This window comes from Parasteatoda tepidariorum, chromosome 4 (assembly GCF_982258835.1).
Source record: "Parasteatoda tepidariorum strain Cologne lab strain chromosome 4, Ptep-v5.0, whole genome shotgun sequence".
NCBI lineage: Eukaryota > Metazoa > Arthropoda > Arachnida > Araneae > Theridiidae > Parasteatoda > Parasteatoda tepidariorum.
In genome coordinates, this window is record NC_141758.1 from 97,579,978 (window position 1) to 97,601,871 (window position 21,894).

General features: G+C 31.5%; 1 protein-coding gene across 1 annotated transcript in view; it reads right to left on the minus strand.

The window, feature by feature from the left end:
• LOC107439056 (uncharacterized) overlaps positions 1 to 21,151 on the minus strand; it is a 37,006-nt gene extending 15,855 nt beyond the window's left edge. Inside the window, exons 1-6 of the mRNA XM_071181718.2 lie at positions 20,849 to 21,151; positions 20,107 to 20,224; positions 18,969 to 19,090; positions 17,272 to 17,441; positions 10,659 to 10,822; positions 995 to 1,084 (exon numbers count right to left, since the gene is read on the minus strand). Coding sequence (XP_071037819.2) covers positions 995 to 1,084; positions 10,659 to 10,822; positions 17,272 to 17,441; positions 18,969 to 19,090; positions 20,107 to 20,224; positions 20,849 to 21,105 — 921 coding nt within the window. The 5' untranslated portion in view covers positions 21,106 to 21,151. The remainder of the gene's footprint in view (positions 1 to 994; positions 1,085 to 10,658; positions 10,823 to 17,271; positions 17,442 to 18,968; positions 19,091 to 20,106; positions 20,225 to 20,848) is intronic.
• Positions 21,152 to 21,894: the final 743 nt, after the last annotated feature.

The window sequence follows — 21,894 nt, forward strand, 5'->3', positions numbered from 1 at the left end:
TTATTAATTAAGAACGAAAAATATTAAGAAAAATCTAAAACATTGTAATACATTCCTATACAACTGAAAAGAGGAGGAAAGGGAAGGGAGAAGAGCCAAAGGCATGGAACCAGTCTTCTCCCCAGATGGCGTATTCGAGCGTTGCGATCACCTATATTTTTCAATTCAAGATTTACCGGAAATAAGGAGTGTGTGTACACTGATTGTCAATTGCTAAGGAACAGCTGATTTATGCAAAGTGACGTTCTTGACAGCCAACCAATAAGAGAAAGACCAAACGTAGAGGGCGTGGTTAAGCAGTATCCTTCATATGTTTAAAGATAGTGCACATTACCTTTCCATTCATTCGAAAATTCATGTCAGGAATTTGATCAAAATAGCACTATAGGTAGTTGAACTTATTTCTGTAAAATTCAGTGTGGTGTTGTAATAATTAAGTACAAGTTTTAAAAAAGATATCATTTGAATTCTTACGATCGTGGATGAGATGTAAGACTACTGAAAGCAGGTCAAAATGTCACCACCGTGGCAGCAGTAATCTCAAAAAGCGTCATCTCGTGATTAAAAAAGACCTCTGAAGAAGGGAATGCTATGTGATAGCATGCTAGTGGTCTTTGTATCCAAGTCGAAATTCTCGATGGTCCCATTAATACATTTTGATGGCTTATGTTGATTTCAGTGTGAATATCAATGTACATTTTTATACAATTGAGAAGAGGAGAAGAGGAAAAGGAGGCGTGTCAAGCCATGGTATAAGTCTTCCCCCCAGATGGCGTATTCGAGCGTTGCGATCGAGAAAGCAGAGTAAGAAAGGGTTAATTTTTCAGTAACTTGAAATTAACAATTTCTCTACTCTGTAGTTTTTCATGGGAGAAATCGATATACAATAAAACATAGCATACATAAAATACTACTAGACATAAAACAAGGTACACACTTCAGTACTACAATGCAATTAATCATTACTATAGAATACAATAAAGGAGGGCCATACCATTATGTCAACGTTTTCTTCTGTACTTCCTATAGGATTAAACAATGTACAATTTGTATCATATGGTTGGGGTAAGAGATGTTGCTCCACCTATGAAAAAATAGAGTCAACATTTTAAAAATAATATTGGTTGCACGGAAGTGAATGACACAGATCTTACGACAGGGTGGAATTCAATTTTGCAATAAGCACTGGGAACAAGTCAAATTTTTTGATGGTTTTCTATTAATAGACCAAAATAATCTTGATGGTAACCATCACCCCAATCTCGGTATTCGAACTGATTGATGATGGTCCAACTTGTTTTGATTATTTATTCATGGCGAACCATCAGAACTTTCCATCAAAGTTTCTTAAAAATCAAATGTTGAAACTGTCATGAGCCACCATCACCCCAATGTAGGAATTTGGACAGATTTATAATGGGTCAACAAGAAAAAGCAAACAAATTGTTTTGATGGTTTATTGCTGAGAACCAACAAGATTTCCCATTAAACCATCATGGAAATGTATAGTTGGAACTCTCATGAACCATCATAGATCATCATCGATTGTTGGTCTATGAGAATCAAACTTCTCCTGATGATTAAGCATCATATTGTATTTAAGTAGCATTTTCCATCATGGAATGATGGAAGTTGTTTGGCAGATCAAAAACCATGAACGCATAATGGTAAATGTTGGAGATGGTGACCATCAAATGATGTTCGACCATTATGAATCGCTCTAAAACCAACATAACCATCAAGAACTTTAACTTGAGGAGTAAGGATACAAAATATATGCTAAGTACTCAGTATGTAACACTCCTATTACAGTAATGGTGGATTTATCAAAAACAATCTAATACACATGTTAGGAAAATAAATAGCTTTCCGTGGGTCTTTTAAGAACATGGATGTTTGCTTGAAAAAAAATCTTTTATCGGGTTCCTTATGCCTCTATCACACGAGAGAAAAATATGTGCAACTGCAAGTGTAACTGCAAGTGTAAGTGAAACTCTAAGCGCAATTCCTCCGTTCGGAGTTGCCGAAAGGGTTGCTTAATTGCCTGAACGGTTGCATGTAATTGGGTTACCATATTTTGTTATTTATCTTTACTTTTGGCTCATATTTTATTTCATCATATTTTATTATATCATAGTTTCTGAACGATGTTCGTAAAGGGAGGAAAAAGAAATCACAGACGCTGTAGAATATTGATTGATTTTGATTTAATTTTTTACATTTGTATTTGTGTTAAGTCTTTTTTTCAGCAGCAAATTAAAATTCTAAAAAACTTTATTTCCCCAATAGTGAAGTAGCATAGTATAAAAAGGATTATGATTTTTACCTCATAATATGAGATGATATTAAGATATCATTGAATTTCATGCTGCGTCCCTGAAAGGATAAGGGGGTGAAAGGGAGATGGACCTAAATACATGCTGCGTCTCTAAAAGGATAAGGGGTGAAAGGGGGATGGACTTAAATACTATCTAGAATTTTGACAATTTTTTTTATCTTGATTTGAGTGACTAAGGTATAAAACATGGTGCGTATCGTTTTTGAAAAGTGCTTAAAGGTGCTTATTTTCGATTTTCATTTTTTAAAGGCCCTTAAAGGTGCTTTTCTTAATGGGTGTTTTTAAAAGGTGCTTTATTTTCCCTTTTCGAAAATGAAATTTATGAAAGGGAATGTCGATTTTCACCACGTATTATGTAAAAACGTGTTTTTCACATTTTTCTATTTCACGTTTTCAGAATTCATTCAACCACGATCAATTTCAGCGCACCGTCAGTCCATAGCGTATGAAAGCGCCAATCATTTTACAGGTTTGGTAAAGTACTTGTGAGTCCGCATGTGCGTCTAGTGAGCTGGGTTCGGTGAGATCCTTGCTTTCTCATGTGCAACTCTGCTGTATTTTGCAAGATATTCTCAATTTCAGGCTTTATTTTTCACCCTCTGAAATCGAACAGAAAAATCTCTTGATCATTTTTTAATGGCTAATATAATCAAGAAAAGAGTTCTTTGTCAAATTCTAGTTATTTTATCATGATCATGTGAAGTCTGAGATTTATTTTGCATTTGTCAATTTACATAGTGCTTAAAAATATTTTTTGAGTGCCTAAAATGTTCTTAAAAGTTGCTTATTTTTTGTTGAATTTGGCTCCGCACCCTGTAAAAGCATAGTTTATTTATATGTATTTACTATCTAACATGCTAGCTAGGCAAGTGCGGTATCGTTATCTATGTATACGCTAAATCGAATGAGAATAAAAACAAGCTGTCTGATTTAATAGTTTAGCTACTCAAAAATTTATAAAAGTTTCATGTGTAGAAAGGACAATTTTATGACTTATACCATTTTATGCAACTGACATTGCTATCTAAACAAGTAAGGAATTTCTTCAAATTTAATTTTTTAAGCTTAATTAAAAAACATAGTCCTTTGAAATAATTCTTTAGAAGAAATGAGGGTTTAACGTATGAAGTATACAATTTTTGACTTTCCTTTTGCTCATAAAATATTTATAACATCAAAACTATTAGTTCTATCAAATCAATTCTACTTTTTTAATTTAGTCTAAAAAATACATAATAAATAATGTCTATACTTGTCTATACTACAATGTGTTAGAATTTTATTGTCATCAAATTAATTTACATTGCATTAAGGAATCATCACGCCCGGTGGCTGAGCGGTAGCTCTTCGCGCTGTCGTGCCACAGGTCCCTGGTTCGATCCTCGGGCCGAGCAAGGTTGACTCAGCTTTTCATTCCTTCAGTGGGTCGATAAATGAGTACCAAGCATGCTTGGGAGCTAAACACTGGGGGTTTCACGTATGGCTGAACACCTAACCGGAACAAATGCTCCTGCATCCCAGAGCCCAAAGGACAAGAAAACTGAGGTGGGCACAGAAGGCCTTGGCCCTCAGTGGGCTGTCGCGCCGCTGAGTTTAGTTTAGTTTTTAAGGGATCATCAATTTTATTCATTTACACATTGCATATCAGGAATATCACTTTTCTGAAAATTATTTTTTCCAATTTCTTAGTAAAATTGTTTTTTAAATATAAGAGGATTTTCAATGTCATACTTACAATTTATTATTGTAAAATTTAAAACATTCTTCATTGATATGAGATAATTTAATAAAAAATTATAGGATTTATTTTAGGACAAATTTATTGTAATATACAGTATATAAATTAAAATTTATTTATAACTATGAAAAAAAAACAATATTTTATTAGGAACATACTTTTTATGTATCATATTATTTTGTTGCAGACTTTTACGTGTTTTGTTTTGCATTTTAAATAATACAAGAATCAATTTAAAAAAACAAAACATTTATTGTCAAGTGAAACATTTAGAACATTATTCATTTTCATTTCTTATTTTTTAATTTCTTTCATAAAAACAGTATTGCATCTCTTTCCTTCTTCACCAGACAAACCTTACAGGATTATACGAAATATCTGAAATAAAAGAAAGAAATCACTTTCATGATAAAATTTTACCAACACATTATTAGAATAAAAGAGATTAAATACTATTAATTTGAAATCATTTAAGTCCTTAGGTATCCCCTTTAAACTTATTTTAAGTTTGACAGATATTTTGATTAGAGTTCTAAGATTATTCTATACACTAATGAAATATGGCAGGTATATTTGGTTTTGTAGTTCTTATGTTTGGATTGAAATTTGTTTTAAGAAAAACAGATTGTATTTATGATCGAAGACTATTAAAAATTTATGTATATTGAAAAATTAGTAAGGTACACTTACATACTTACTGTCATTGTATAAAAGCTAAGTATCAAAATATAAATGTGAAGTATAAATAAAAAGTAAAGTATCATTAGTAAATCATCACACACAAAAAAAAAAAAGATTAGAGGGGATGAATGTAGAAACAGACAAGGAGATTGGAAATTTGCATTTTAGATTTTCAAAAATTAAAAGAATTCTTAGGGAAGAATAAAATAATTAATTCACAAATAATTATAATAATAAAAAAATTTCAAATAATCGGACACATGCTTTTACAATCAACAGTAATAAAGTTTAAAATTTGAAAATAAAGAAATATAATCATTATTATATTTTATGTTATAATTAGGACTGGGCGATATTAGAAATTATATATCGTGATATATCGTCAGTTTTGCATCGCGATATAGCGATGTATCGCGATATAGTATTTTTGAATTTCATTTACTTTACGGTACAGAAAGTCAGATTTCTATCAAGACTTCATACGCATATTGATTTAAATCAATTTATAAATTTGAAAATATATATGTTTTGCTAAAGAAAGATATTAAATAAATTGACTAAGATGTACAAATCTTACTTAAAATATTTATTGAAAAAATGTGTGTAGATACAGAATAAAATATTTGCACTTCTTTATCGTTTATAAGGTATAAGCAGTCTTAATTTAAGTTAACCCCTAAAACACCCTTAATGGAAGAAAAAAAATTGTTATTAAACAAAAGCTGATTTTAAAATTTCAAAATATATTTTAATTAAAATAAAAGTTAGATTGACTAAAAGCCGAAGTTTAAAATTAAAAATGTTCGAATTTTAAACTAAAAAGTAAACATAAGATTTGTAATAATTTCTTAAAATTTTCGTTCTCTGAAAGATTTCTCAGTTTAAAAATAAAAAGGGAATTTTATAAAAATATCTAGCTGAAATTATTAAAAGAAAATTTAAAAAATTAAAAAAAAAGTTTGTTAAGAAATTCATTATACACTTAAAACAAAGTGTTAAAAAAAAAATTTTTTTTTCTAAAAAAGAAACTTTTTTTAACAAATCAATATTTGCTTGTACTATTATGCGTAAATAATTACAGAATTATTAAGTTCGATCGTAATGTTCAAATTCTTAATGAAGAAGTAAACACAAGTTTTGTTATATTTTCTAAAAATGATCACGAAAATAACAAAAGATTTCTTAGTTTAAAAATAAAAAAATAAATAAAAGTGAAATTTATCAATATATTTACCTAACAGGAACAAAATTTAAAAAATAAGTTCGTTAAAAAATTATTTGTATGCTTAAAACAAAGAGCTAAATAAATTTTAGAAAAAAAATGCTTCTTAAACACTATTTTTATTATTATTTCATATAAATAATTAAATTAAATTAAATAATGACCGAATTGTGAACGAAAAACAAAGTAAGGCAAAGTTTCTTAATTAAATTCTTAAAAATAAAAACAAAAGAATTGTGATATTCGGTAATATATTTAGCTAATTAACTAATAATATAAAACGAAAATTAAAAAAAAATAATGATTTTACTCTCTAATAAAACGAAGTAGTAATTGATAAAAAAAAAAGAAATGAATAAAATTCGCAAACTTTTCAAATTCTTTTGAACAAATAAAGTTTATTGACTTATGTCCAAAAAATAAGTTTTGTTTTAACTTTATTTCTAAAAATAAAAACAACTCAAGATTTATAAATTTAAAATCAGTAATAGAAGCCCATTAAATTATTAGAAGTTTTATCCGAAAGGTTTTTAATAAATTAAAAGAAAGTAAAAAAGTAACCTAACAAATTTATTTACTTTGTAATTTAATTCCTTATGGGTGCCTTAAATTAGATTTCCGATAATTTTCACATTTAAAAATATAAAAAAAGTTTTGTCAGAAAATAAATAAAAAATTTACCTAATTAATGAAGAAACTTTTCTTTATAAATTCTTTTCAATAATAGATTGCGTTCAGAACAAGGTTACGACGGCGATCACGAAGTTAATCCCATTGAAAATAATCTACAAGAAACGATTTCAAATCGCGAAAGTGCAAAAACGAACATGTGATATAACGATATAAGATCTCAAAAGTGATTCTGATTCTACCGCTCATCAGTCAAGGCCGTCTCAACATAACGAAACAATATCGTCTTCCACAGCGCGAGTTGGCATCGGAACGTAAGAGAAAGTCCTTGCGTGTATCGCTATATCGTTATATCGTCTTCTTCACTTGACGGCTTAAATCAGATTTCTGATGTATCGCTTGGAATGAAAGTTGCTGTATCGGTTTGCTGATATAGGCGTTAAATCGATATGTCGCGATATATCGATTTATAGCCCAGTCCTAGTTATAATAATGTAACAAAGTTTGGCGAGTTGCTTGGCGAATATTTCAAAGTAAAGCTTTTCGCCAGTATAAATCTTTACATATATAAAAATAGAAATTATTTCCATTTAAAGTAATTAAAACTTTGATCGGAACAAATTATAATAAGTTTTAATTTTATTAGCTTAAAATAAATAAATATTTTAAAAGAAAATTTATCTAGAAAATAGTGTACTATACTCACCGATACTAAAATGATGTGCAGGTTCCTGTTATGGTAGTACATCAACTGCATTGAGATGGTTATTTCATCGTGTGAAAGTATTTTTAATGCTTTGATTTTAAAGAAAATGTTGTTATTAAACTAAAAAACTGTTCCGTTTCGTCTATAAAAAAATTTCATCCGATCATACTCTTCACCAACGTCGCCGCCATTTTTATTTACATTTGTATACGTCATCACATAAAATTGAAACGTCATAAAAGCAAACGATCTGATTGGTTCATGAAAGAAATTGCCTGAACGGTTGCAGATATTTCGTGCAACCGTGATTTCTATATCACACGAGCAATTTTTGGAGAAATTTCACTTACAGTTGCACTTACACTTGCTTGCAGTTACACTTGCAGTTGCACATATTTTCTCTCCTGTGATATAGCCATAAGTTTGTAATTGGAGCACGTATTTAATGAAATCCAAAGTTAATTATTTTTATGGTTATATACACTCATTTTTGAGATAAAATTGTCCATAAATAATCGTGGTCGGCTTAATTTTAAATCAGCTTTTTACTATGCGAAGGGTATTCCTAATGCAATATGGTTAGTTCTTAAAATGTGCGCTGCCTAATCTAAGGTGCTATCTGATATTTAAAAAAAAACATGTTTTTTTAGTTTTTTTTTGTAAAATCTTATCTTTTTGCTGTCAATAGATATAGGCCTACAACGAATGGACATTTTCCTCTTGAGACGGCTCACGGTGCTGGTTTATGCTCGAGAGATGCACGGATAGCCAGGCAAAGGATTGGGACATATTATGGCAATGCGTATGAATGTGTTGGAAAGAAGACGCGAAACTCATTCGCCATTCAACCAACTAGTACGCAGCAGAGAAAGGAATGAAATGTGCCTGGTTATCATAATTAATTCCGATACGGTTACCATATCTGCCTCTGTATGTGACGTTTCTGGTTATCCTGTATTGAGAACTTTGGTGGTGGCTTCCACTCCATTTCTGTGACAAATAGGTATCGATCCCTTGATTTTTTAAGACAAACCAAGCTATCCAACAATGATTAAGACAGTTCCCTTCTACACTATCCGGCCAAAAGTATCCGGACACCCAGTGGTACAGACAGCATCCTGAGGCACATATTAATATGATGTTGGTCCCCCTTTAGCATCGGTGACAGCCTGCACACGTCTGGGAAGACTTTCCACCAGTTTTTCATGGGTGGCCATAGAAATTGACTTCCATCACAGCTGAAATGAATGCTTGCAGTGAGGAGGGTCAATTTGGCTGGCTACGCAATCTGCGCTCTAATACGTCCCAGGGAATTGAGCCCTCACCTCCCAATATGGTCACCCGGGTTCAAATCCCAGCGATGACTGGTCGATCCGAATTGCGCACGAAGCTTGCACCGACCACAGTGCTAACGTAAAATATCTTTGATGGCCGATGGATCATGGATCCGAGTGTCCTTGCAGTCAGGTTAACAGTGGGAGGTTTTCGTAGTTTTACTCTCCATATAACGCAAATGTGGGTAAGTTTCATCAAAAAAGTCCTTCACTGAGGCAAATTTCTTCTAACACTTAATTCAGGAGTTCCCTTCTCTTTTGGATCGTGTTCAAAAGGTTGCGGAATTGAATGTTAGTAGTCGTAAACTCAAAAATTCGATCGACTGTTCAACGTCTGTTAGAAAACTTAGCTTCAAAAAAATTTGGGCTAATACGCAAAACAGCTTCAAACTTAAGCTTTTCTTCCACATTCCCGTTGTTTGAGCTTCGAAATGGTATCAAAAATTGAAAAATTTATTACAATTATTTTTATATTTGTAATCGTGCCAAATCTCTAAATGACTACCCCTTGGCATTTTCTTAAATTAAATTTTTAAAAAAAGACTCGGCTCTTTTTTTAGTTCAGGTAAAAAATATTTTATTTTATAACCGTCAATGAACAGCAGACCCAATTTTAGGTTTACGACTATCAATGTTCAACTCCGTAGCCTTGTAATTTAGAACCCAATCCAGAAGACAAGGAAGCTCCTGGATCAAGTATTGGGGGGAAATTTAGCTTCGTGGAGGACTTTTTGATGAAACTAACCTCCATTTGCGTTGCATAGAGTGGAAAACCGCAAAGAGACAGCAAGGGGACTCTTACTCATGAACCATCTACCTTTGAGGATACTTTACGTCAGCACTGCTGTCAGTGCATGCCGAATTCTTATCGACCAGCTATTGCTGGGATTCGAACCTAGTTCACCTCATCGTAAGTCGAACGCTCAATCAACAGCTCTGGTGATGAATATTAAAAGAAATAAAATCTTGCATTACAACTACGGCTAACTCCAGTCAAGAGGAAAATCTCCAAATAAGAGAGGCGTTAAAGGCCCCTGGATTGTAAATTATCGAGTAGATCAGCAGTTGCCTACCGTTTGAGCACTGCTGATCTAGTTAAGTAGTAGATGGTAGTTGATAACTGAAATAAGAGAGGCGAAAACATTGTTTGTTCAGTCCACACAATGAAGTTAGCGGAGTTTCTTGTCTGGAATTCATCCAGTTCTTTGGGACATTATGATTCACATAATTTATTATGCAAATAATTATGCAAAACTAGTAACAAAAAAAAATATAATTTAAAATCTAATGAGATATCATCATCCATAAGATTTGCATGTGAATTCACTAGAGTGATCACAAACTTGAAAGGAATGCAAGGCATTTCACAAAGATGGAGACTGTATTAGTGACCCATGAACTGCAATGTCCTCATACGCCGCTAGAGGAACTCTAGTTCATGTTATTTAAACCTTTTCTTATGATTATAGAGTCAAAAGTTGTTTTTAAATCGATCTGCAATTAAATATTTTATCAAACTTGATGATTTGGCTTACCTTGTGCAATTCGTGTTCTTGGCTGGAATAAAAGAACCAAAAAAAACAGCTTGTTTATATATGAAGAAGATCCTGTTGTGTCATACGATGCAACCGATTCTTGATCCTTATCTGTTTTACCTTCTCTGCAAATTTAAAATCGCTCTTGAATTCATTTGCAGATAAAAAACGAAGATTTGGCTGAAAAGCAGTTGAACTCCAACAATACCTGCTTTTTAAGGCCATGACAGAGAGCTGGTATAACATTTACCTGTAGAAACTTTAAGAGTGCCCACAGACTGAAGAAAGATAAATGTCGTGACCCCTATTTTGAATGATGTGTATATTATAGCAAAAAGGTTTTAGACCCTAATGTCTACCAATCGCAAGTATAAACTCTCAATCAGGTTTCTTTTCATGTGGGAAGGGGATCAGCTCGTGATTGCACGACAGTAGTTTCGTGATTACTCTTTGTATTTCGTAAACAATACTCACATATTCGGTGACTTTAATAAAATGATATCCTGGCACTAGAAGCTTAATACCATGTTTGAAAGGATTCACAAGTCTTCTGGAATCGTGCATTGAAAAATAAATGGCTGGTTTAGCCCTAGGATCAATATATTCATCCGAATATACTCTCAACCAAAAGATGATATCTGCGAGACATAAAATGTTATATCATTTTCATTTCAGGACTTATAAAATGCATATTTTATTTTTAAGGATAAGAACAGGATTTTGAGGGTAAGGACTTAATGGATGGCAGGTTCAAAAGATTACAGCCGAAATAAGCAATACTTTTAAATGAAGTGTATATATATATATATATATATATATATATATATATATATATATATATATATATATATATATACACTTCACCGGTGAATGTTAACAATCACATAATCACTTTGGTGAATGTCCGAAATATTTATTACATTCGATTGAATGAATTGATTCGAATTGATATGAATTTAATTGATATGAATTTATTCGTGGATATAATTACATTTATTCGATATTTTAACCCGACACTGATGTTTTTTTAAGGTTAAGTGCCACTGCCCGGTATACATTTGCCCGGTATACCCTACACTGATGTTTTTCTAAGGTCAAGTGCCATTGCCCGGTATATATTTGCCCGATACTCCAAACACTGATGTTTCTTCTAATCTATCGTTAGTAAGTATTAAAATACAGAATAAATATAAATATATCAAATAAATATAATAATATCAACGAATAAATTAATACAAAATTGGATATAACAAATATTTCGGACATTCACCAAAGCGACTATGTGATTGTTGACATTCACCGGTGAGAGTCGACATTCTTTAGATTTCAGTCATTCACCTTAATACATATATATATATATATATATGTTACGGCCAAAGCCCGAAGTCGGCCAATTCGCGCGCGAATTGGACAAGAACGCTGTAAATTAGCTGGCCAAAGTTCGAAATTTTTCTTGATTTCGGGAACTGGCCGGCCAGATCGCGAATTGGCCGAGTATGGCTGGCCAAAGTACGAAATTGTTCTTGATTTCGGGACTTGGCTGGCCAGATCGCGATTTGGCCGAGGATGGCTGGCCAAAGTCCGAAATTGTTCTTGATTTCGGGAATTGGCAGCACAAATCGTGAATTGGCATGGAAAGATCAGCCAAAGTGGAAGAAAAAATCATTATACCAGGCAAACTGGGAAAATGTATACCGGGCAGTGGCACTTGACCCTAAAGAAACATCAGTGTAGGGTATACCCGGCAAATGTATACCAGGCAGTGGTACTTAACTACACCTAGTATTACAAGACCTTTGGTATGCATGACAATTAAATAGACAATTTAATAATGATTATTAATTTAATGATTATTTAATAGACAATTTAAAAACTTTTTTTTTATATTTTTAAATCAGAAGATTTATAATAATTATTTATATAATTATAGAAGGCCGCCAAAGTAAAATATTCACTGATCGTTTCAACTATTTCGGACTTTGGCCAGCCATCCTCGGCCACTTCGCGATCTGGCCAGCCAATTCCCGAAATAAAAAAACAATTCGAACTTTGGCCAAGAGGGCCGGCCAATTCGCGATCTGGCCGTAACATATATATGTATTTAAATATCATCAGTGTCAGAACACAAAATGACTGGAGAACGTAACGAGTCAAACATATTGCAATAAGGAAAGATGTTTAGCCAGGAGGGGAATATAAGAACATTAATACAAACCTGACTACGGATGGTATAAAGCTAAGCACATATGGCGCTATAGGGATTGAAATTCTTTCTATTGATTTTTTACGCTTGAAAAAGGGCTCCATCAAATATTATTATTCTAGCAGTGTATATAATATAACGCTTTCATTCAATTATAAATTTCAACGAAACAAAAAGCATATGAATTCAGAAGACTGCGCAAGCATGCTATTCTCGGCAAGATGCAAAACTAACTGACGATGATACTTTACACAAGTATAGACAAATAAGGAATAACACTCAAAACACCTTCAACTTTATTTACTTTGCGATATTCTTCAATTTGCTTTAGGTTCGCAACCAGTTAAAATTTATGAATTACAGGAAATTCTTATGAATGGTGAGATTTCGTGTTAATTTAAACATAAATCACATTAACAAAACTTCCTTATGCCTGTTCAAGCATAGCCTCTTAAGCATAATCTAAGTGGAAGGATACACCGAAAGTTTGATTTCTGTTTTTTATTCTCCAACCGTTTTCAACAGAGGATTTCATAACTCGAGTTTAACTCTTGCAGGAAATATAACGAGGCCTTTGATTGGGCAAGGTAAAACCATGTGACTTTGTATATAATATAAACGCGTGCATCGTGCATAAACAAATTAGCGTGAGTATCGCTAATTTAAGTGGAGAGGTTTTAAGAAACGATATCTTTCAAAAAAGTCTATTTCATCTAACTCTTTTCAGGTCATTATTTCTGATAGTTGGGACATATCTTTCTCTTCTCAGTTTCGAGAAATTCAAGATCTTCAAGCTCAAACGCAGCGATAGAATCATCCATCTTTTTTGTTTACAAGCTCCTCGTCAATAGGTTATACCCTCCGATAACACGGCAAAAACGGAGGGTTACCCGGAGAGTCAGAACTGTTGATGAAATCTGCGAGTTTGGCGAAATTTCGGCTGGAGAATAACGTTTCGCACTAAACTCGTGATTTTACTCTTACTCATAGATTACCCGGAGGTAATCTGTGTTGGTGAATACGGACGTTAGAAAGCTTGCTATTTGTCTATTTTTATCTGTCTATTTTTAGGCATTTATTTGTGCTGTTGGGCATATTTGTATGTGATGCCACAATTGGCATTACATATTTATTTTCTATCCTTTTAAAATATCTTTCATTACTTAAGCTTATTTTTATTAATGGAATTATATTTAAAATAAATCAAAGATTTAATCTTTTAAAATGAACATAAAATATTTATTTCTTCTCTTTTTGATCAATGTAACGGATACTTTTTATTTCATTACTATGCAGACTTATTAATTCACTATCGTCTCTTATCGAAAACAAAAATCTATTCATAACTTTTTATTCTAAATTTGAGTCAAAATTTTAATAGCGGTAACACCTAAATTCGACACCCAATTCGTCGTTTTTTGAGAAGTATATATTATACAAAACAATAGCCCAAAACGATTTTTTTTCATTTAATTTATTTTACAAGATATTAACAATTAAATTTTAAAACTCTTTTTAATTAAAAAATAAATATCTAAGGATAGAATGAATGGATTTTAAAAAAATGCATCTCATTTTACGCGGAAATAATTGAAGTTTTTGATAAAATAATTATAATAAAACAAATGCTTAAAAAATTTAATTTTTATTGCAAAATTAAGTTGTAAAATGAAAAACAAAAATGTTGTTAATGTCGTACAAAGTTGAAGCAAATCCCATTTCAAAGTAAATTTTATTCTGAACAAAATGGCTTTTCAAAAAAAAAATGGATCGCAATTCCATAAAATGTTATAGCTTTTTTCGCGAAACGCTGCACCGCGGTGGGCTCTGCCACTCCACTCCGCTGATCGCTCAATTGCGCTGTATCAGTTAACTTGGAGGGAATTTAAAGACCTCAACTAAAGTTTCACAAAATAACAAACATTATATTGAAACATAAATATATAATTTATAATTTTAGGCGAATAATATTATGAATAAATAGTTATTTATAATTTATGCGCTGATTATCTCACACGCTGCGCGTTTTTTCATGTTTATACTTGAATTGTGACGAGCGTTTGTTAAGGTAGTTCGGAGTGCTGATCTACGTGATAATAATTATCAAATAAGGTAAGTTTCAATTGTTACTTAACTTAGTAATATCAACTTTAATAATAATTATTGTTTTTTTTTACATAAAATTACATTTCTTAGAAATACATTAATTGTAAGAATTTGATTTGTATATTTATCACGAAATTTAATTATAAACTTACAGATAAAATCAAGAAATGGTGAACTATTGCTGCAATCCGCTGAACGAATTAAAGCATCGAAGTGTCTACAAAAATGTTAAGCTTCTCATGGCGAAGGGGCATGCGATGGTATTGGTGGGACGTTGAAGAGGGAAGCAAGAAAGAGTAGTTTACAAACACAAAATATAACAACACCTAAAGAATTGTTGGATTGATCATGTAAATTTTTCGATAATATTCAGTTTGACTTCTGCAAAAAACTGAACTTGAGAATGAAAAAAAAATTGGAAACAAGATCTAAGAAAGCTTCAACAATTTATTGAACTAAAGAATACCATACTTATTTAGTTGAAAATTTTGAAATTCTCAAATGTAAAATATATTCTTCTAGTTCCAAGTTTGAGCTCAAAAAAATACGTAAATAAATTATAAATAACTAATTATTCATAATATTATTCACCTAAAATTATAAATTACATATTTATTATTCAATATAATGTTTGTTATTTTGTGAAACTTTAGTTGAGGTTTTTAAATTCCCTCCAAATTAACTGATACAGCGCAATTGAGCGATCAGCGGAGTGGAGTGGCAGAGCCCACCGCGGTGCAGCGTTCCGCGAAAAAAGCTATAACTTTTTATGGAATTGCAATCCATTTTTTTTAAAAGCCATTTTGTTCAGAATAAAATTTACTTTGAAATGGGTTTTGTTTGAACTTTGTACGACATTAACAACATTTTTGTTTTTCATTTTACAACTTAATTTTGCAATAAAACTTACGTTTTTTAAACATTTGTTTTATTATAATTATTTTATCAAAAACTTCAATTATTTCCGCGTAAAATGAGATACATTTTCTTAAAATCCATTCATTCTATCCTTAGATATTTATTTTTTAATTAAAAAGAGCTTTAAATTTTAATTGTTAATATCTTGTAAAATAAATTAAATGAAAAAAAATCGTTTTGGGCTATTGTTTTGTATATTATATAGGGGAGAGTGGGGTCAATTGTAACAGGGTACGATTGTAACAGAGCAAATATTTCGAGTGTCGGGTTCTAGATTTGGTTCCTAGGTGGCGAACAAGGTGTATTTAATAAATCTACATGTACACCCCTGCTGGCAACCATTTTTATGTACTTTTGAAAGAGTTACATCACAAAAGATATTTTCACGCTACGTAAGTACTTTTTTTGGTATTAGAATATTATATTGTAACAAAGTAATTTTGTTTAAACAAATAAAAATTATTAACCGATTATGTAAGTGGACACCTTAATTAACATTTTGAAGAAAAAAAAGATTACTTTTGTTAACTAACTAGCATTGTTTTTAACAAATGAAGCTGAAATGGCGTCTTGGGGACAATTGTAACAATAAGTAAAGGGACGATTGTAACAGCTGAAAATAAATAATTTTATGTTTATAAACCGTTACTTAACTCTTTAAGAACCACCAATAGTTTCCTATATCATTTATATTATGTTGCAATGTGCATTATTTTATTTGTCACCTTTCACAGCATAAATTAAAATTTTTAACCCCTTAAAGTTGAAAGTTTAACCCTTTAGGTCTCTGCTCATTATTATTTTTACTCCTAAAATATCACTACTATTTTGATCAATAAAAAAAATATATCATAACTATGATAATATGTATAATTAACTATGTTTTAGTTGAATTTATGAACTGTTACAATTGACCCCGTAAGTGGGGACAATTGTAACAAGTGCACGACTGTCAAAAATTGTTAATAACTAATATAATAACATTTAAAATAAGGTATTTATTTTTTTTACTATTAAAGGATCGTCTACTCTACTCGTCTGTCAATTAATACTAATAACATATTGGATTTTTTGTCAGTTAAAAATAGTTAAGTAAAAAATGTTACAATTGACTCCACTCTCCCCTACTTTTTAAAAAACAACAAAAAATGTAAAAATTATGATATCGAATTTTGGGTGTTACCGCTATTAAAATTTTGACTCATTTCCAACCGCTAAATGGTTCAGTTGCATGGTTGTAATAATTCTCATAAATTTGTTGGCGACTCGTGATCGCCAAGGTATTCTTTTAAACCCATATTGATATGCTAGTTGGCTTTCTTGTGGCTATTATATATATGATAAATCGCCAATTTTGGATCTCCTACCCATACTTTCTATGTCCGTTGGGAATAATTATATTCACTTGGAATTCAAAATTTGTGGCGACTAGGAGTGCCCTTTGGGGCGCTCCTGTCCCAGCCATCCTAACGGTTTAAAAAATATATGCAATCGTAACGAAATGCTAGCAAAAAAACTTCTTAATGTGGAAGTTATATTTCCTTGATCCCTTCAAGGGATATATTTTTGATAATTGGTAATTACTATGATGATTTGTATTGATGGCCATTCTCTATAATCTTCAAGAAATATTGCTTAATAAATTGGATTTTCATATTCACGATTCATATTAATTTCCTGGAGACTTTCATTTTGTTTCATCCATTTACTTTTATTAGCGGCCAATACGAGCAATAATGAATTAAGATATTTTCCACTATACGAATATTGGCGGCTACAGACGGAGAAACAAACCTCCGTCATATTGTAGCTCAAAGGAAACCCTTTCAATATTTGGGAGATAGAAATTTTTTAACTTACCTTTCAAACTATGAACCGTAGTCTCATTTTTCCCAATAGTCTTATGTATATTTCTCAGAGTAATTGTTCGATTGAAATCTGTCCAAAATAACAGACGATGCTTTAATCCATAGGTCCTACAAAGTGCTACTTCTCCCTCGTTATTCATAAATGGCACCAGGTTAAACAGTCTTAAAAAGGAACAAAAATAAATCTTAGACGCATGCCAACATTTTCTTGCAGCTGCAGAACTGATTCAACAACGGAAACGAAAAAAAACATTGATAAACTTCATATTTTTACATAGCGCACTTATGAATAACTGAAATTCGTGCTTTTAAAAAAGGAGAAGGATAAAAATTTTAGCGAGTAAAATAACTCCACTAATTTGTATAAATGTGACGTCAGGAGGATGATGGAGTACATGCCCCCCCCCAAGTGCTTTTCTAAAACTTCAATTTCTTTTAAAGTTATTACTTTTTTAAAACCCGAAACTTCCAGCAACTAATTATTAATTTAAAAGAAAATATGCCTTAAAAAAATCATCAATTTTCAATATTTTACATAAAATTGAACGGAAACATTTTAGGATTATTCTTTTTTTGTAAAGGCTATCTTGAAAACCTGTTAAAAAATTTCTTAAAGTTGTTTCAATTTGAACTCAATAAAATAAAATTTAGGAACAGTCAAACAATCTTTCAATGAAACAAAATTTAACAATTATTATTATTTATTTTTAGATTACAGTTGTAGGCAGTGGCTATGTTAGTTCAGCACAATATAATTTTTTTAGTTGTAATTATTATTTATCAACACTTAACATTACTGTCAAAAGTTTTTTTGATTTTTCAACCATACTATACTATAGTACAGCCGTCTGTTGATCCATTAAGTAACTACACAGGTAGATTGCACTTTGGAACAACACCAATTATTCATTAAAAACCTTAATTGTTAATAACGTTTTAATTGTTACCTTTACATGTGTAGTATTTAAAGAAAGATGCCTGTATCTATACATCTGCTTATAATGTTCTTATAATGTATCATGAGTATCTGTCCGCATCTTTTAATGCAATTTAGAGTTACATCCATTTTTTAAGCTTAAACAAATTATTCAGTTTGAGAATTGAGACCAAGACTGGCGTATTTTCTATCCTCTATCATACATCTAAGCGTTGTTAGCGAAAACATGTGAAATCTTGTCATAGGTGAAGAGTTCGGCTACGGGCCACTGGTAACCCATTATAATCTTTAATATACTTAGTACTAAGAGACGAAGTAACAGTGATAGAAAAAAGAAGCAGAGGTCTGAAGAAGAAGCAGAGAACAGAAGAAGCAGAGCGGAGAAGAAGAAGCAAAGAAGAAGAAGCAGAGAAGAGGAAGCAAAGAAAAAAACAGGAAGCAGAGCAGATAAGGAAAAACAGAGCTGAGAAGAAAAATCAGAGCAGCGAAGAGGAAGTGGGGCAGAGAAGAAGAAGCAGAGAAGAGAAGAAGCAAACAAGAGAAGAAAAAGTAGAGAAATGAAAAATCTGAGAAGAAAAGAAGAAGCAGTGAAGAGAAGGAGAAGCAAAGTAGAGAAGTAGATGCAGGGAAGAAGAAGCAGAGCAGAGTAAAAGAGGCTTTTATAATTTTTCCATGAAATATTATAAGCAAATATATATTCTTGGGTCTTAAAAACATTATCTAATATTTTTTACTTGTTAAATTATCTTTACCTTCCCTCATAAGGATTGGATAAACTGTTTTCGTGCATTTTATATATAACGTTTTTATATTCGTCTACTGCTCTTTGCCAGCTATAGCAATCATCTTGGCATACAGGATTTTCTTTAAAAACCTAAAAAATTAAACAAAATTTCAAAACAGTGATATTATTTTCTGTTACAGTTAATATATTTCATATCATGCTATAAATTAATTCACACAAATCTTATGAATGGATGCAACTAGGTGTGAACGATATAGTATGAAAAAATGTCTTACTCCGTAAAATTCTGGTGTAAAACAAATTTAATGTGGGAAAATACCGACGATTGTATGTTATTTCAAGTTAATATATCAAATTGCATAAGTTCTAACATACTTTAAATGGTAAATCTAAACCTGATAGAGCATTCGCCCCCTAATAAGGTGAGTCGAGTTCGAATTATAACGATGGTTAGACGATAGTAATTCTATCCCCGGCTTGCATTAACCCCTGTGCTGACGTCAAATATCCTCAGTGGTAGACGGATCATGGGTTAGAGTCCCCTTGCCTTCAGCTAAACACGGGAGATTTTTGTGTTTTTCTGCCACATGTAACACACATGAGAGTTAGTTCCATCAAAAAGTTCTTAACAAAAGCAAAATTTCTTTCAATATTTGATCCATGGAATCACTTCTCTTCTGTGTTGCGTACAAAACTATAAGGCTACAGAGTTGAACATTTGTAGTCTCAAACTCAAAATTAAGTTGGCTGTTCAAGGATTGCTACAAAGAAATTTAAATGCTTCATAGTTATTGATTTTATGTATTAATCTTCCTGGCAATATAATAGTTAATTCGAATACCTCATACTAAAAATTTTATGCACTCCACTTTTGACAAAGTAAATTTTAACATGATTACTTTGTACCTGATGCATCGCACTTTTTTCAAAATACACCTAGTTTAAATATTTTATTCTTCAAATTTTATATGATAAATTTTATGCAATCCACACATTAAAAGGTATACTTAATACTTTGCATCTGATGTATTGAATTTCTTACACTGTAATTTTTTAATTCGAATATTTTATACGTAAAATATGATGCATTAGACTTGGACAAATGCAAATACATTTATAAAAATTAAAGCATGCGTAAGACTTACGCCCAAATAAAGGTCTTCCAGGTTGCAATAGCTGTGATACTTGTTGCAAAACTCTTCCTCAGATTTGAAGAACTGGCACTTATGTGGCTGTTCTTCACAAACTAGTTTTCTGTTTCGTCTTAAAAGAAAATCATGAATTATAAACATATAAACTCACATGCAATAAATTTGTGAGGATTATTTTCTTTTTAGAGATCCGTTCATTCAATGAATATCCGATATTCATTAGCGTATTAGAAAAAAATATTGAATAGCATAAGAATAGTAACTTGTTTTGATGGTTTGTTCAAGTTAAACCATCAGAAATTTCCATCATAGTTTCCGAAAAATGAAATGTTGGAATGATCATGATCAATCATTATCCCAATGTAAGAATTCGGACTGATTTATGATGGGTCAACATAAGAAAACCAAATTGTTTTGATGGTATATTCTTGAGAACCAACAAGAATTCCCATTAAGCTATCATGGAATTGTTTAGTTGAAAACATCATGAACCTTCACGGATTATCATGGATTGTTGGTCCACGAGACTCGAACTTCTGTCGATGGGCAACCAGCATAGTAAGAAATGTTGCATTTTTCATCATTGGAATGATCGAAGTTTGGCATGTCAAAAATCCTGAGTGCATAATGGAAAATGCTGGATGACTGCAAGCATCCAATGAAGTTGGACCATCATGAATCGCACTGAAACCAACATGGCTTGGGTAAATTTGCTGCATAAACATAGATTACTCACCTATTTGCATCACACAGAGTGATTGCTGGACGATCTATGTATATTGGCCTCTCCATCATTACTATTGACGTAGTTTCATAAGCAAGATATTGTGATGCGAAGTGATAAGTAAAACATAGAAATCCGATTAAATTCAAAAGAAATATCAATAGCTTTATCCATTTTTCTGTCACGGATTTCGATGACGTGAAATCTGCTATGGAAGAAATGAACGATCTCTTGAATATCCCTACAGCTGGAGACGCTTCCTCAATCATTTCCTTTCTTTTCTGTTGAAATCTACTTTCAAATAATCGAAGAGTATTATTTCTTTTCTAAAGAAAAAAGAATATAGTTTAGTTTCAAATTCGTTTGAAAAAGGATTAAATACTTTTAAAAAATGGTTACAAAAATTCCTGAATTTATTGTTTTAAATTCTATAAACAACACATAATCCTAACCATAGTCCCGAAAAACTAATCATTACGCTAGCTATAAAAATATTATCACTATATATATATGTATATATATATATATATATATAGCAATCACTATATATATATATATATATATATATATATATATATATATATATATATATATATATATATATATATATATATATGAAAGGGTAGCAGTCATGGTGAAGGATGTTAGGCCACGCAGATAGCAGTTGGAAGGCAAAAAATATTTTATTAACTTCACATAGTATATTTAAGACATTTTCTAGCAAAGGCGGAGCTCAAAATCGCACTCAAAAACTGTGTGCTTACGTTTTTATCTTAGGGAAAGCAGCAAAGGAATTTCCCTCTATTTTGTTATATTTGAGGGGAAAAGGGAAGTGATAAGGATTACTATTGGTTTATGAAAGAAATCTAGTGTTTCCCACACTGAGCATAGGGAGATATGTCCTGCTCTTAATTAAATGCATAGTTGAGCCAAAAATAGATTTAAGAACAGGATGTGGCTTTTAAAAGTGTGAGAAAGAATTTGGAATAGAATAATTAATTAGTAATAAAGTAGGAATTGTTTTATTGCAAAGAAACTAACGTAAAAAGATTAATAGA